Raw genomic sequence first — 15,159 nt, forward strand, 5'->3', positions numbered from 1 at the left:
GACAGACAGCTTCCTGCAGGACCATCTAGAGCTCGGACAACTGGGTCCACAGCGGCTGGGAGCCAGCACCTCATTGCCAACTGGCTCCCCTGGGTGCTCTCTGTGGGACTGGAGGAGCCCGCCTGCCCTAGTCTTACCTTAGGCGGCCATCAGCAATGCTTCCCTTGTCTACTTTAGTGACGAATATGCCGCAGTCCCCTGGGAAACACGGCTCATTCACACCTTCTGCCATGTCAAACCCCAGCGCCTTCAAGTCAATGTCCTCCTGTGGAACAGCGGCAGAGGCAGCACAATCGCCAAGCAGCCGGGAGGCACAGCCGGCTCCTGACCCCCGAGCCACTTACTCCGTCCCCAGGACAGAACCCCCTGAGTGTTATGATCTGCCCATGACAGCCACTGCAGACCCACAGCCTCACCAGCTCCCCCTGGGGCTCTGCTCCTCCCCCTGCCTTCCACGCACTGTGCCGGTGCCACCAGGGGACCCCTTCTCCGACAGCTGTAAGGGAAGGACTCATCCCACCCTGTGGGGGAAGTGGACCCTCTCAACAGGCAGCGTAAGGGGGTGCTGCTGGAGGGCCATCCTCACCACCCCAAAGGTCTTCCCATCAGGACCACAGTGAACAAAGCTGTCCCCAGCTCACCGTCTCCCTTTCAAACTCCACAACTTCTGTTTCCCACTCCATGGAATCCGTGTCGATGGCCGAGTCGTGGGAGCTGTGTGCCATCAGCTGCCGGAACCGAGCCTCCTTTTCCAACTGGGACTCCATCTGCTCCCTGTAAACAGAGACAGCTGTGGCACTGGCCCCCTGGGAGGCGGAACACCCCACTATGTGACAGCTGCAAAGGAAGGTGGCCACTCATGGACACGCAGCAGCGCTCCTCTGCTCAGTCCCCTGCCCCAGCGACCAGACAGGGTGGGGGGCACCTCAGGCTCCCCGGGTATCGGTCGGTTCTCAAGGTGGTGTTGTCATTTTTTTTTTTTTTTTAGTTAAGAGATTTCATATAGAGGTTTAATACAGCTCAGGTCAAAATGCCAGCAAGAGGGGGCCTGGCCCTAGCTCAGTCCTTTAAGTGGCTGCTTCCACAAAGCTGTCAGGCTCAGGTTGCTGTAGTTCGATCCCCACAACACTCCAGCCAGCCAAACCTGCCCTGAAGGCATTTGGAGCAAAAAAAAAAAAAGTCAGCAAGATTGGCTTACTCAATACAAACAAAAATACTCTAAAATGCACATGGAAAGGAAGGAGAAGAGCAAAAACGATTTTTTGAAAACGCAGCGTGAAGTCAGAGTCACCCTGCTGATTTTTATTTTTTTATTTTATTATAATTATTTTTTTTTTGGTGGAACCGGGAATTGAACTCAGACCCTTGCACTTGCCAGGGAAGTGCTTATTCCACTGAGCCATCTCCCCGGCCCCAACCCTGCTGATTTTTAGACACACTGTAAAGCCACCACTCAAGAGGCTGTGTGTTCTCTCAGAGACACACACACAGATGCACAGGGTGGACCGAGGGGCCTGAGTAGCCCTGCGTGGACACCAAGGTATGAAAGTAATTGACGACGACGACGACGAGGAGGACAGTCCTCAGCACACCCATGTGCTCCCCGTCCATGGCACAAAACGCCCTCCAATGAGCCCCTACCTCACCGACATGCAACACGCCGCCTTGCATTTCAATGCAAAACACAAAACCATAAAACTCTGGAAGGAAACGTAGGTGGACGTCTTAGAAATCCAGGCTCTATGCAGGTTCTTAGACATAAGCGCAGTCCCTTAAAATGTGTTTAACACCAGGAGTGGTGGCACATTTCTGTAACATCAGCATTCGGGAAGCTGAGGCAGGATTGACACAGTTCTAGGCCATCCTGGACTACATAGCAAATTTAAGACCAGCATGGACTCTGTCTCAAAAACTAAAGAAAGGAAACTGTTCCCAAAGGAATCAATAAATTGGACTTTAATTGGGCCTGGTGGCACACACCGGTCATCCCAGAACCCAGAAGGCTCAGGCAGGAGGAGGAGGGCTGCAAGTTCAAGGCCAGCCTGAACTATTCAGTATGACACTGTCTTAAATAAGTTGGGGGCCAGGGAGATAGCTCAGCAGCATAAGTGCCTGCCTGGCGAGCAAAAGGTCCCAAGTTTGATCCCCAGTACAAAAAAAGAAAGAAAGAAAAAAGAAAAACAATGAAGTTGGATTTCATCTCTTTGAACTCTGAGGGAAGACACAGTAAAGAAAACGAAAAACACGGAGAAATCTGTACAGCTTGGGCTGGCCAGATAGCTCAGTGGACTAAACTGCCTGCTTAGGCAGAGTGCAGCGGCTGGGGTTCGATCCCCAGTGTGCCATGCCTCGATCCCTGGTGTGCTGTGCCAGCCCTGCCCCCAGGGCTCCCTGAGATGGTAACTGAGACTGGGCATGGTGGTGCATGCCTGTAATCCTGGCACTTAGGAGGCTGCAAGTGGGAGAATCACCATGAGTCAGATCTATGTAGTGAGACCCTGTAGACCCTGTACTAAATACAAAAAAAAAAAAAAAAAAAAAATCTGTATGGCTTACAGCAAGATGGCCCCCAAAGCCTTACACAGTCACAGGTGGGGCTTTTCAGAGGTGAGTGGGCCTAGAGTGGGTGATGCTGTGGTGATGCGTGTGATGCTGGGATCCGGGTGGGGGAATGCTAAAGCGGTACACTGGTGGGTCTGCACAGCTCCAGGCGTGGACAAGGGGAAGCCCACCCCGGTGTGGCTCCCTCAAGCACTGCTTCCCCTCTGCCTCACCACCCTGCCGTGCAGCCAGCCACCCAGGGACTGAAACTCTACAAACGGTAAGTCACATAAACCTGTCCCCCTTGAACACTGGGTGTTGGGCTGGCTGGCTTTCTCTTTCTTTCATTTTATGTATTTGGTACAGGGTCTCACTATGCAGCTCAAACTCAGTGATCCTCCTGTTTTAGCTTCCCCAGGGCTGGGACTGCAGGCACGCGCCACCACCATGCCCAGACCCCGCTACCACGCCCAACTCGGCATGCTTGGGGGCAGGGCCATCATAGCATGCAGGACCAGGGGGCACACCCTGGACTCTGGTTCCTGCGCTTGCCAAAGCAGGTGCTGTAGTCCACTAAGCTACCTCGCTGGTCCCTGTTATAAATTGTGCAATTGACTCCAATTTTGTAACTCTGTATGTTTCCACTGTAACTTTATTAACAAGGACTATTTGGTATAAGCTGACAACTTAAACTCCATCTTCTTTTTTTTTTTTTTTTTTTTTAACCAGGGATTGAACTCAGGCCCTTGCGCTTGCCAGGGAAGCGCTAATTCTACTGAGCCATCTCCCTGGCCCTAAACTCCATCTTCTAACAAGCTTTGTAACTTTCGTTTTGTAAAACCTTTATTTGTTTTGTAACCCCCCCCATGCCTTCCCTGAAGAATGTGACTGTTTGTGCAAATAAACTGTTCCTCAGCATTCCGAGAGAAGATTAAAAAAAAATGATCCTCAACATTCTGCAAAATGAGTTAAACTGTCCTTCCTATGGGAACAAACAGAAGCCTAAAAATGGGTAAAACTGTCATCAGAAGTCTTTCTGACTACCGAGACAAAAACAACGCCTAAGCCAAATAAAACATATTCTTGTAGGGTTTACAAAATGTGACCTAGTCTATGGGAACAAAGAGTTAACCCTCGGTCATGACTAACTCAAAATAAGCTTTGTGAAACCCCCCTCCTCCCCCTACTCTTGTGGTTTTTCCCTTTAAAAACTGTGCCTCACCTAGACTAAGCGCACACCTACTTGGAGACGAGAGCTCGTGCCACCGCTGAGCTCAGCTAAATAAAGCGCCTTTAAGTTGAGTCTAGTTTTTGATTTTTGGGTTACAACAGTCCCTGGATGTGGGGTTGAACTATGAGAAAAGTAACTGAGACACTCACCATGCCCCCAGGTGACTCACGCATGTGCACACCCTCCTTGCTAAAATCTGGACCCAGCTGACGCAGACACCCTGAGACCATAATGCTAGTGACAGAACTCAGACTTGCAATCCTAAGTGCCTCCTGGTTTCTCTTCTATGAGATCCAGGGCCAGGGATATAGCTCAGCAGCACAAGCGCCTGCCTGGCAAGAGCAAGGTCCTGAGTTCGATCCCCGGTACCAAAGAGACAAGAAAAAATACAAATGGAGTATATGGAGTACATGAGAAACCCAAAACACAAATAAATTCTAGAACAAAATAAAAGACACTTAATAGAAAACAGGGAGACAGATCTTTTCCAAAAGGGAAGGAGACCTAAACAGAATTAAGATGGCTGTGCATTTATGCCAACTATCCACAGTAAATGAATCCATGACATACCATAAACATGCACAAATAAAAATCTTTCTTAAAAATAAATTTTAAAAATAAACAAAGTCAAGGTGCTGGGGAGACTGCGCAATAGAATAAGCTCTTGCCTGGAAAGTCCAAAGGCCTGAGTTCAATCCTCGGTTCCGCCAAAAAATAAAGTCAAATGTGGGTGCCCCCTTAACAAGTGAAGCTTGTGGATGTGGTAGACTTCTAGTGGAGGCCAGGGGACACTGCCACTCCCTTCTGAGCGGCCTACTCTGTGTGAGGCTCTCACACGTCCACTGTGCGCGTGAGCTTCTCGCAGTCCCCGCACTGCCAGCTCAGGAAATGTCACAGAGCAGAGGGGATCAGGCTCTGGGCCACATGATGGAGACAGCTCCACCAAACCTCCGCTGTCACTCCTCAGGGTGACCAAGTGAAGGGTGTCCCCTGGGCTGGGGCGATCTTCTTAACCGTCAGCATGGAGATGGTGTTCAGACTCATGCCGTAGGCTGACACTGAGAGCCGGAGCGACAGGGCGAATCGGGGCCAGGTCTGCACACAGGCACGAGACCCGCCCTGCGCTCTCTGCTGCCAGCCCAGGCCACTGTGCCCGCCGTGCACCTACTTCAGCTCCTTCAGCTCCCGGCTGACGTCGTTCTTCTGTTTGCGAGTGTCATCCAGGCTGCGTAGGGCCTCGGCTAGCTCACTCACGGCCCGGTCACGCTCCCGCCTCAGGTTGTCACACAGCGTCCTGGCGGGGAAGAGAGAGGGCAAGGTCACCGCGAGGGGCAGGACTGCAGGGAGACGGGACTCACAGCCAGGCAGCCCTCTCTGCAGCGCTGCCGCACTGCCTCATCACAGAGGCCCGGCAGGCATTCCTGGGGCCTGGGGGGAGAGGACCCCTCATCACCAGGGTCACATCCCCAAAGCCAGTGCTCACTCTGCCTCCCCTTCACACTCTGGAGCTCAGGACCTATTCCCCCACACAACTCTAGCACCGCCTGGGTGGTGGCCGCTCTCTGCGGGGAAGGCTCAGCCCGCAGGATCGGTACCTCATGCTCTGGTGCCCGCCTGGCATCTCCTCACTGCCTACCCGCGGGGCTCCCCAGAGCTGTCCTCCCAACGGCACCCACATCCAGAGTCCCCTCAGCCAGGGCTCAGTCCTCCCCACCGCTGTAGCCCTGGGCTCCAGGCAGGTACGGGAGCAAGAGGAAAGCCCACAACACCTCTGCCCTCCAGAGGAGCTGGGGATACACGGCTGCGGGCCACCTCCCAAACGGATGTGTCCAGAGGGCTGGTCCCCATGGACCTCAGCTCCAAATCTCCCCGCCTCCATCTGAGCTCAGCTCAGGTCACACCCTGAGAAATCCATGCAGCGGGAAGCAGGCAGCAAGCACTGGGCTTTTGGGGTCCCCTGCACTCCCCGCGAAGCACCTGGCTGCTCCCCATGCCCATCTGCCCAGCCCTCAGAGCTCTGCTCGCTGCCCTTAACAGCCACGAGAAGTCTCTTCTCTCAGAATCCCCTCAATGACCCGATACCACCCAGCCTTCCAGGTTCTGCCCAGCCCAGGGCCCTCACACTCCTTGGCTTCCCATTTTCAGCTCATCAGCTGCCCTAGGGAACCTACCAGCTGCCCTCCCTAACTGCCCCAGTCCTGTACACACCACGCAGGGGTCCCCCATCCACAATGCCTGTCCTCCTCCACCCAGACAAGCCCCACTGTGCATGCTTCCAGGTTGAGTTCAAAGGCCACACTTTCCGAGGAGACGTCCTCACACCCTGAATGCCCAAATGTCCCACCGCAGCCTTGGCAACTCCCACTCTGGCTCGGCCCACCCAAGCTGCTCCGGTTCCCATGGCCCTTACTCGAGACCTGAGACGCCAGCCCATTGTAGGTGCCTAGCAAACACAGTGAAAGGAAACTGCAACTGCAATGTGCTGCTCTCACCAGGACCCTCAGAGGATCAGGACATTGAGCACGCAGTAAGATAGGAAGGAACACAGTGGCAAAAGCTGAGCAGCCAGGCCAGGGGATCCGCTCAGCTAGGAGTGAGAAAGGGGCCTGGGTCCCTGCCACCTTACCCAGACACATAGCAGGTGATCCCGACCCTCCCATCTGATCCTACTGTGACCCCGGGGCACCCCATACCGGATGCTGTCACGCTCTGCCACAATCTTGTCACGCTCCTGGAAGGCCCAGTCCCGCCGGCACTTGGCCACATCCGTCTCCTGCAGGGCCTCCTTCAGCTCCTGGCACAGAGCCTTGCACTGCTTTCGAAGGATTTCTACCTCCTTGTTGGCTCTCCCGGCATCCATTGTCATCGTGTCCTTGATCTGGGGGTGAGGAGGAGGCAGATCAGAGGCGACTGGGCCTCCCACCAGTAAGGGGTGGGGGTCTGCTCTTGGGGAGCCCACAGCAGCGCAGACCGCCTGAACCTAGACCACAGCGACCACACCCCGTGGTCATGGCCACACTACAAGAGATACAAAGCCAAAAAAAAAAAAAAAAAGATACAAAGCAAGGGCCCCAGGCCAGACTCATAGACTGGCATGAGCCGGGATGGAACCCCAACCTTCCACAGTGACAGTCTCAGTGGCCCAGGAGGGATGTCCTCCATGGAGTGCACTGCCACACCAACCACTTAAGAGAGCCCACCACACTCTATAAAGAGCTCACACGGCAAACCACAATGATATGAGGCAGTAACGGGCAGGAGTGGCCATGACTTCTCCCCCCACTGGCCCCGTGTCTGCCACGCTGATTTCCATAATCCGGCAGAGCGAGTTATTCCTGAAGATGAAAACGCCACTACTTTTGCCGATGAATGCTGGGCACCTATCTCAGTTTGTTCACAAGCAGAGACCTGAAGCATCGGTAGCTTGACACCTCCCTAGAGAGTTAAAGGCTCTGTAAAATTTCAAATCAATCTCTTACAAGCACTGGCAGGGATGCTCCTCTGCGCCTGGGTATGCAGGGCCTGCTCTCAGCTCAGCTCCTGCTTTCTTTACACGCAACACGGAAGCGGCCATCAGAGGCCCCGACTGCAGCATCTGCACAGGCTCCAGCCCAAGTGACAGCAGGCGGGAGCAGGCCCGCGCCACGGACACCTCAGCATCGCTCGCACCACAGCATCCCGGAGAGCAGCACTGCAGCGGTTCCCACGGCAACAGCAGCCTAGAACCAGCCATTGTTTCTCAAGTATAGTCAGAAGGAGCTGGGGCGCGATAGAGAGAAAGCTCAGTAGAATAAGCACTTGCCTGGCAAGTGCAAGGGCGTGAGTTCAATCCCTGGTTCTACCAAAAAAAAAAAAAAAAGGAGCTGGGAAAACCCTGAGCCAAAAAGTATATACAACTCCAGAGTGACAGAGTGGCCAGGGATCAGTGCTAATCACTTCAGTTTGTTTTGCAGTGCTTTTTTGTAGTGCTGAGTATTTGTTTACTTTGCAATTTTCAAAAAAATAAAAAAATAAAAAATAAAAGAAAAAAAGAAAAGTCTTGCTGGTCTCTCTAAGAATTCACCCCAAAACAGTTTCCTAAAAAGTTTCAGTGAAGGGGAGAGGAGTAATGAGATCATCTGAAACAGTAGAATTTGGAAGTGAAGAGGGCCTGTCCAAGCGCTTCGTCCCATCCCCCGATGATGCCAATGAGGACAGCGGATGCCGCTGGTGACCTGTGGGGGATCCCTCTGTAGCGCACTGCGTCGGACCTGCACACAGGCTGCCCAGGACCCCTTCCTGCCCCCTTGGTAGTCCTGGGGCCACAGGCTTGAGGACAATGGCGTGCATTTCACAAGACACCTGCATCGCCAGTTAAGGAAAGGACCACTCAGTGGAAGGGAGCACAGGAGTCGGGATACAGGACTGATGGTGGCTGTGCTCCTGAGCAGATGGCACCCAGGTGGGCACGTGTATCCCACTCGGGCCACCTCTGCTGCTATGTGTCTCCACCAGAGCTCCTTGGGGACACTTGTGGTGGGCCACCACAGGGAAGCTGCTGCCGGCCAGGGTGACTGTGCCGCCTCTGGGAGTGGGTGTCTTCTGACAGGGGCAACATGGGTCCCCAAGGGTGACACCAGTACTCCAGGCTGCTCCTCCTGAAAGCAGCAGGCCTCTGACAGCTCAGGCTGGTGGACAGCAGGAGAAGCCGTTCACTCTTAGTGCTGAGACAAAAGAGACCCTGCCGGGCCCCTGGCCTCAGCGCCAATACTGCCTCCTATTTGTCTCAGCCCACTAAGAAGACTATGGGAAGAAGAGAGGAGAGAGACAGGCAGGCAGGCAGGCAGGCAGACCGACAGGGAGAAGGAAAGAGGAGGAGTACAAGTCAAGAAACACAAAGTGCAGCACCTCCAAATCCACGGAGGTGACTGGCCTCCCTGACCACGAGTGGCAGGCCACGTGCAGAAGCGCGAGAGCGGGCCAGCTCTGAAGGCGTGGGGCTCCTCTGCCACCTGCTGACTCCGAGCGAGTCACTGCTCTGAAGGGCACGCCTGAGGGAAGGGGCTGATGGCAGCCACCAGTACACCAGGCCTGACCACGCCTGCCTCAGTGGGATGCCCACGCCGTAGGGAAGCCAACCCACATGTCCTTTCTATTTCTCTCTGTTCCCGGCCGTTACAGTCCACACAGGTGACTTCCAAAACTCTTAAAAACGATGGAAGAGGGCTCCATACCCCACCCCAACACCCTGACAGAGCCTTCTTCAGTTTCCTTCTTCATCGTTTCCTTTTCCTTATCTGATGGCAACATTTGCCCCCAACAACCACGTTCTCAGCTGAGCTGCTGGCTTACACAGCTGCTCACCAAGTCCTAATGCACCTGCTTGACTTACTCAGAGTTCCCTTGGATGATGGTCTTCCTAACAATTTCATCGAAGTAGAAGCTGAGGGTGTGGGTCAGTGATAGAACACTTGCCTGAGACACTGCATCCTGGGTTCAATTCTCAGCACAGCAAATGACAACAATGACCAGCAATTCATGGGCCAGGGAGATAGCTCAGTGGCCTGAGTGCCTGCCTGGCAAACACAAGGTCCTGAGGTCAATTCCCAGAACAACAACAACAACAAAAACAACCAGCAATTCAAGTAAACATGTGGCATTCGCCTCAATGATCCAGAGAGGTTTCAGCTTCCTCCTATGTTGCCAAAACACTTCCAGCAGGCTCACCAGAACCCCAACAGCCCAGTAGCAAAGACTGATTGGCACTGCCCTGCCCAGTTTGGGCACCACATGAACTGCACTGCCACTGTGCTGTGAGGAAACAGAGGTCTGGAGAAGCAAGGGTCACGTGACCGAGGGCTTGGTCCCCAATCACAGGGCACACAAGACAGCCCCACGGGGAGCCACTGCGGGTGAAGGGCAGCCAGGGAACCTTTGGCCATGAGCCTACCTCATGCCTAGTAGAGGGATCTGGTTTCAGCACCTGCACACACTGCCCCCCACCTGCCTGGCCTTGGATACCCCACTTTTCATTCCTCACTGATGACTTTGTAGCCTGACTTCTAACCAACCTGCACAGAAAAGCAGAATGCAGAGGCATGGAGAAAGAACGCTGATGGGGGAAGTAAGCGGTGCTGTGCTCAAGCCAAGGAGCTCTCACCGGAGCCAAATGCTTACCAGAGGCCGGGCAGGGGCACTGCACGGCTGCCCACACCTCCTGGGGTCTAGCTGGACTTCTGGGTGGAGTGCACGGTCCGCGAGATGCAGGCGCCCAGGAGGGGGAGGCAGTCTGCACTGACTGTGCAGAGCTGAGCTGAGTGCCTGACCTCGATGCTCCTGAGCACCAGGCCCCCCGCCTGCAGCCACGACCCCAAGGAGCAAGGCTTAGGAGAGCCTCAACCTACTCACACATCTTCCCAGAAAGACCCTGGGGCGCCTCTTTCAAGAGCAGATCTGGCCAGATGCCCACAGCCTGTGAAGAAGCCTGCGAGTGTTCTGAACCCACACCCCCCAGTGACCTATAGTCCTGAGACCCTGATCTCTAGACCTTGCTTCACGATGAGCAAGTCTGAGGTGTCACCAATTTGCACTTCGGGTTTAACTACTCAATTGTGGGCTCAGACGAGATGGCACCTGTGACGTCACCATTCTTGCTGGCCTCGCCCGCATCCGAGGCTGGGCCTCCTCCCTGTCTCGCCCAGCAGCTGGAGCTCAGCAGTGACTTGGGTGGTGCTCCGCAGCCCCGGAGCACCTCACCCAGGCAGACACCCCGCCCACAACGCAAGCGGGCACTCCTCTCGCCCACTGCAGACCGCCTACCTGCCGCAGGGCCTCCACCTCCTCGTTGGCTGCTTTCTTCTCGGACGTGCTGTTCTTGAGCTTGGACTCGGCCAGCTCTACCTCGGTCTGCAGTTTGTCCAGCTCAGAGATGACCTGGTCGCGCTCGCTCATGATAAGCCTGTACTCGCTGAACACGGCGTCACGCTCCTCGCGGTACTTCTCTGACTCCTGGGCTGTGCGCGCCTGCATGGTCCTCAGCTCTGTCAGCTCTGACTGCAGCAGCTCCATCTCCCACTGCAGGTCCTTGTTCTGCGCCGTGGCCTTGTTCAGCTCGTAGTGGATCGCCTCAAACCTGGGAAGGGACCGGCTGGGCTGTGGGAGGGGCCAGGAGCTGACAGGTCCACCACGGATGCTCCACTCCGCCCACGCAAGCATGACGTTTCAGGTGCTGTCACCCTCTGCACCCCCAGGAAGGGTCATGGAGCTCCAGGGTCCTGGGCCTGCAATTTTTCTCAGACTTTTACAAATGCCTAAAGGTGAACTGAGCCTTCTTTTCTAGTAAAAATCACCCAGTAATTCTTCCCGAGTCAAGTTACTTTCTTTTGGGAAATACAGCCCAGGTATGAGGTGGTGAACACCTGTACTCCTAGTGTTCCTAGCCAAGGCAGGAGGACTACTGGGAGTTTGAGACCAACATGGGCTACACAATAAGTTCAGGACCAGGCTAAACCATACAGTGAGACCCTGTCAAGAAAGAGAGACATGGGGGGGGGTGTAATAACAGAAGGCAACGCCAAAATCGCAAGAGAACAGCTGAAAGTGGCTTTAAAGATGACTTCCTCCAATAACCTCGTTTTACAGATGAGGATGCCACAGCCCTGTGACTTGGGCAACGGGCTGAGGCCAGATGTCACAGAGTCCAGCCCACACCTCCCTGGGGAAGGCTCTGAGAAGTCCTACCGCAGATACCTGTATGGGATCAACTCAGCAATCTCCAAATCTATTTACAGCCAGAGGCCCCTTTCCATGTGAAACAGCAAGCTATGCACCACAGGAAGGCACTGTATGCTATACTGAGCTAGGTGTGGTGGTGCACGCCTGTAATTCCAGCATTTGGGAGGCTGAGGCAGGAGGATGGCTGCAAGTTCAAGGCCAGCCTGGGCTACAGTGATGAAGGCCAGCCTGAACTACACAGGGAGACCTTGCCTCAAAAAGCAAAAGAAATGTGCTGTATGTGATATTATCAGTGGGTGTAATTCCACCTCTAAAGAAGATAGCCATTAATAAAAATTAAATTTAGGAGACAGGATGACCTGGACAGGTGCTTCCCCATATGCTAGGTGTGTAACAACCAGGAGAGCGGTGTGGCGCTCCGCAGGAGACCTAAGAGGCAGCCTGCTCGGAACACAGCAGGAGCAGTAATCCCCAAACTCACCGTGTCCGAAATAAAAAAAAAGGTGCCTGGACAGATGTGTCTTTTGAATAAAACGCACAATACCCTGAGCTGTTTCTTCCCCAGCTGTGGGTGGGAGCTCTGCAGGTGACCCCCAGCCCACAGAGAAGAGGAGCAAAGAGGATGCGTGTGGCTCGCAGGCCATTGCCTGCCCGCAGGAAATGGCCGCCATCCCGCCGCACCCCACCTGGCGGGCTCCTACCTGCGCAGGGAGAGGGCGCACTGGTGCTGCAGCTGGATGGCTGTGTCCCGCTGCTGAGTCAGCATCTCCGTCTGCTTCAGCAGTCGCTGGTTCTCCTCAGTCAGATGCTCCAGGCGGCTCAGGTCCGAGTTGTGCATGGCCACCTTCTCGCTGTACCTCTTCCGCAGAGCGTCGTAGTCCTTCTTGACCACCTCCAGCTTGTCCATGGCTGTATCGTACAGCTTGTTAAGGATCTCAGAGGACCCGTTGTGCTTCAGCACCTGGGGACAGGTGGGAACAGGGCTTACGGAGGGATAGGAGGGGCAGGCAGGTCAGGGAACCCCAACCCACTCCTACATATGGGCTGAGGTGGAGTTGGGATTGCACTGAGGGCTTCAGGGGTCTGGAGTTCTGGTCCTTCAGGCCTTGCAGTCGGCCTGGCTGTTCAGGCAAAATTATTCATCCTTGGAGAAGTACACAGGGCTCGCCTGAGGCGCCCATCCTGAGAGAGGTCCCTTTGGGAAGCTGTGTCCTACCCGAGGGGCAAAGCTCTCTGTGTTGATACACATCTTCCCCTACGTGACAAGCCTGGCTCCTGGTCCCCGGCTCACAGAGCGCCTGGTGTGGCTGGACACCCGCTCTCTTCCCAGAGTCTGGACTTTCAGGATGTGCCAGGACAGGCACTAATGTAACTGGCCCCAGCAGCAGCTCAGTGCTAAGTGTCCCATGGCCTTCGCCAGAGGCCACCACTCTGCAAATGCCATCAGAGTTCCAGGCTGAGGGAAACGCGTATATCCGGTGTGACCACTCCCACGGCCCAGGGGTGTGATTCCTGGAACCATCCACCTGGCTGGCTCTGGACTTTGACCCATCTACCTTTCCTGTCCTTTTCCAACTTCGGTTTCTATGGCTACCCCTGGGTACAATTATACACAGAACCTGGAGATGGTGTAGAGACCACAAAAATACCTAAACTAGACAGTAGTGTTGTAGATGCTGGCTAGGACAGAAAGACTATGTCTTTTAAATAACATCCAGGTTAGCAGGCTGCAGAGGCTTCTGAGAACGGGGCAGAGGGCCTACAAGTGGTTGGCAAGGCCGGGAAAGCCTCTCCAAGTGGGCTACTTCTGAGTCCGGATGCCAGTACCAAGCCAGAGTGCACCCAGCAATGGGCCAGCAGAGCGAGTGCAAAGGCCCTGGGCAGAGCTCCCTGGCACTCGCTAGGGCAGTGCGAAGGGCAGGGCGGGCGCTGCAACCTCTGCGCTATAGGAGGCCAAGCTTCAAAGCTCGCGTGAAGGCTGCAACCTGCCCAAGACAGGCACACAAGCACGCGAACATGTGTAGCAAGGGAGCACTTGATGCTAAAGTACCAGAGCTCAAGGTAACTTGGAGGGTGGGGGGCCAAGAAGATGAGCGAGGAGAATGCAGGAGCCGGCTGGCTGGCTGGCTGCTGCGGAGCATGTGGGGAGCAGCCCTTGGTGAGTCAGCACCTATCAGGGCTTCAGGTTCTTGACTTCTCAAATGACAGCGCAGAACCAACTGGAAAGGCTTGCTCAGCACCCCCAGCCCCCGCAGCCCAGGATCACCTGGCTCACTGCACGTGGGCCCGGAGCTATCACTAGATCATCGTGGCCCGGAGAACTAGGACCTGGGGCTGTGGAATATTCCCTTTGGAGGCCGCCAGCCTCATAAACACAAAACAAAAAGGTAAAGCAGCTGAGTGAAAAATCAAAATCACAGTGACAGCAGAAGTTAGTTCATCTCCCAGCGCACTAGGATCAGATGCCAGGACCCAGGACCCCTAGAGGAGGCACCCACGCCAGACACCTGCGCCAGCAGCCACCTTCTCCTGCCTCTCTGTTCCTTGTTTATTTTTCTAAAGCAGAACTCTTCCTTTTAAAGAGAGTAGTCAGAAGACACTGAAAGGCAAAAAAAAAAAAAAAAAAAAAAAAAAACCTCATTTTAAAAAGTAATGGGAAGGTCCCTTGGGCAGTGAAACCCCTGAAGGAGTTTGGAAACAGCCCCACCCCATTCCATGGAATAGTCTGAGAAGCCCTGCAGTTCTTCCATGAAAGTTTCATAGCACTCAGCGGTGAAGCCATCTACGTCCAGGTTTCTCTTCACTGGGAGTTTTCATTACTAAATTGATCTCATTATGTTTTATTGGTCTACTCAGATTTTCATATCCTCTTGATTCAGTTCTGGTAGGTCACATGTGTCCTCCCTTGAGGTCACAAAAAGATACCGTCTCCTATTATTATTTCTAAAACATATTTTATCATCTCCGTCTAAATCTTTAAACTACTTGGAATGTATTTCTGAGCAAGCTGTGAGACGCAGACGGAAGAGGATTCTCTTCCATAAATCACCTGACCAGTGAGACCTGGGCCCAAGAATGCAGAATGATCTCAGGACGCCTGAATTTGCCGAGGGGCATCTGTGCTGGATGGCCTGGGTTGGTGGGCAGGACCTCAGAACTCCAGGGTTTCCCTCTCTAAACACCCTCTCCCCCTGGTGAAAACCCAAGTGGTTCAGAGTTGTAACCAACGCAGAGACACTGCTGCCATTCCCCAAGCTGCCCACAAGGTGGCAGCCCCGGGCAGGGCAGCCCTAGGTCGCGCCACCCCCACTTCACTCAGACACAAAACTGAGCGTGTGTGTGTGTGTGTGTGTGTGTGTGTGTGTGTGTGTAACCAGGGATTGACCTCAGGCCCTTGTGCTTTACTTATTCTACTGAGCCATCTCCCCGGCCACAAAACTGAGTCTTGAGGCAGCCTGGAAATGACAGGGACCTGGGCTGGGCTTTCCCTAACAGGAGGTCCCTTCAGCTAGCCACAGCAGGATGTGGAGTCGCCACGGCTTGGCCTTTCTTCACTGTGACACCAACCCCACCCCCACCCCCCCACCCCCACCCCCCCGTCAGAAGACACCTTGGAGAGAAACCAGACCCTGTGCTGTTTCCACCACGACCTCTTCCAGGCCTGGCCCACTCTC

General features: G+C 54.4%; 1 protein-coding gene across 8 annotated transcripts in view; it reads right to left on the reverse strand.

Annotated features, from left to right (window-relative positions):
- Positions 1-15,159, reverse strand: part of Dlg5 (discs large MAGUK scaffold protein 5) — a 117,806-nt gene that overhangs the window by 33,818 nt on the left and 68,829 nt on the right. For all 8 annotated transcript variants that reach the window (XM_023719008.1, XM_004624079.2, XM_023718995.1 and 5 more), the window contains 6 exons: positions 12,187-12,446; positions 10,571-10,883; positions 6,466-6,650; positions 4,941-5,066; positions 642-774; positions 138-265 (listed from right to left, as the gene is read on the reverse strand). In XM_023719008.1, the coding sequence (XP_023574776.1) occupies positions 138-265; positions 642-774; positions 4,941-5,066; positions 6,466-6,650; positions 10,571-10,883; positions 12,187-12,446 (1,145 nt within the window). The remainder of the gene's footprint in view (positions 1-137; positions 266-641; positions 775-4,940; positions 5,067-6,465; positions 6,651-10,570; positions 10,884-12,186; positions 12,447-15,159) is intronic.

This window comes from Octodon degus, unplaced genomic scaffold (assembly GCF_000260255.1).
Source record: "Octodon degus isolate 3935 unplaced genomic scaffold, OctDeg1.0 scaffold00005, whole genome shotgun sequence".
Taxonomy (NCBI): domain Eukaryota; kingdom Metazoa; phylum Chordata; class Mammalia; order Rodentia; family Octodontidae; genus Octodon; species Octodon degus.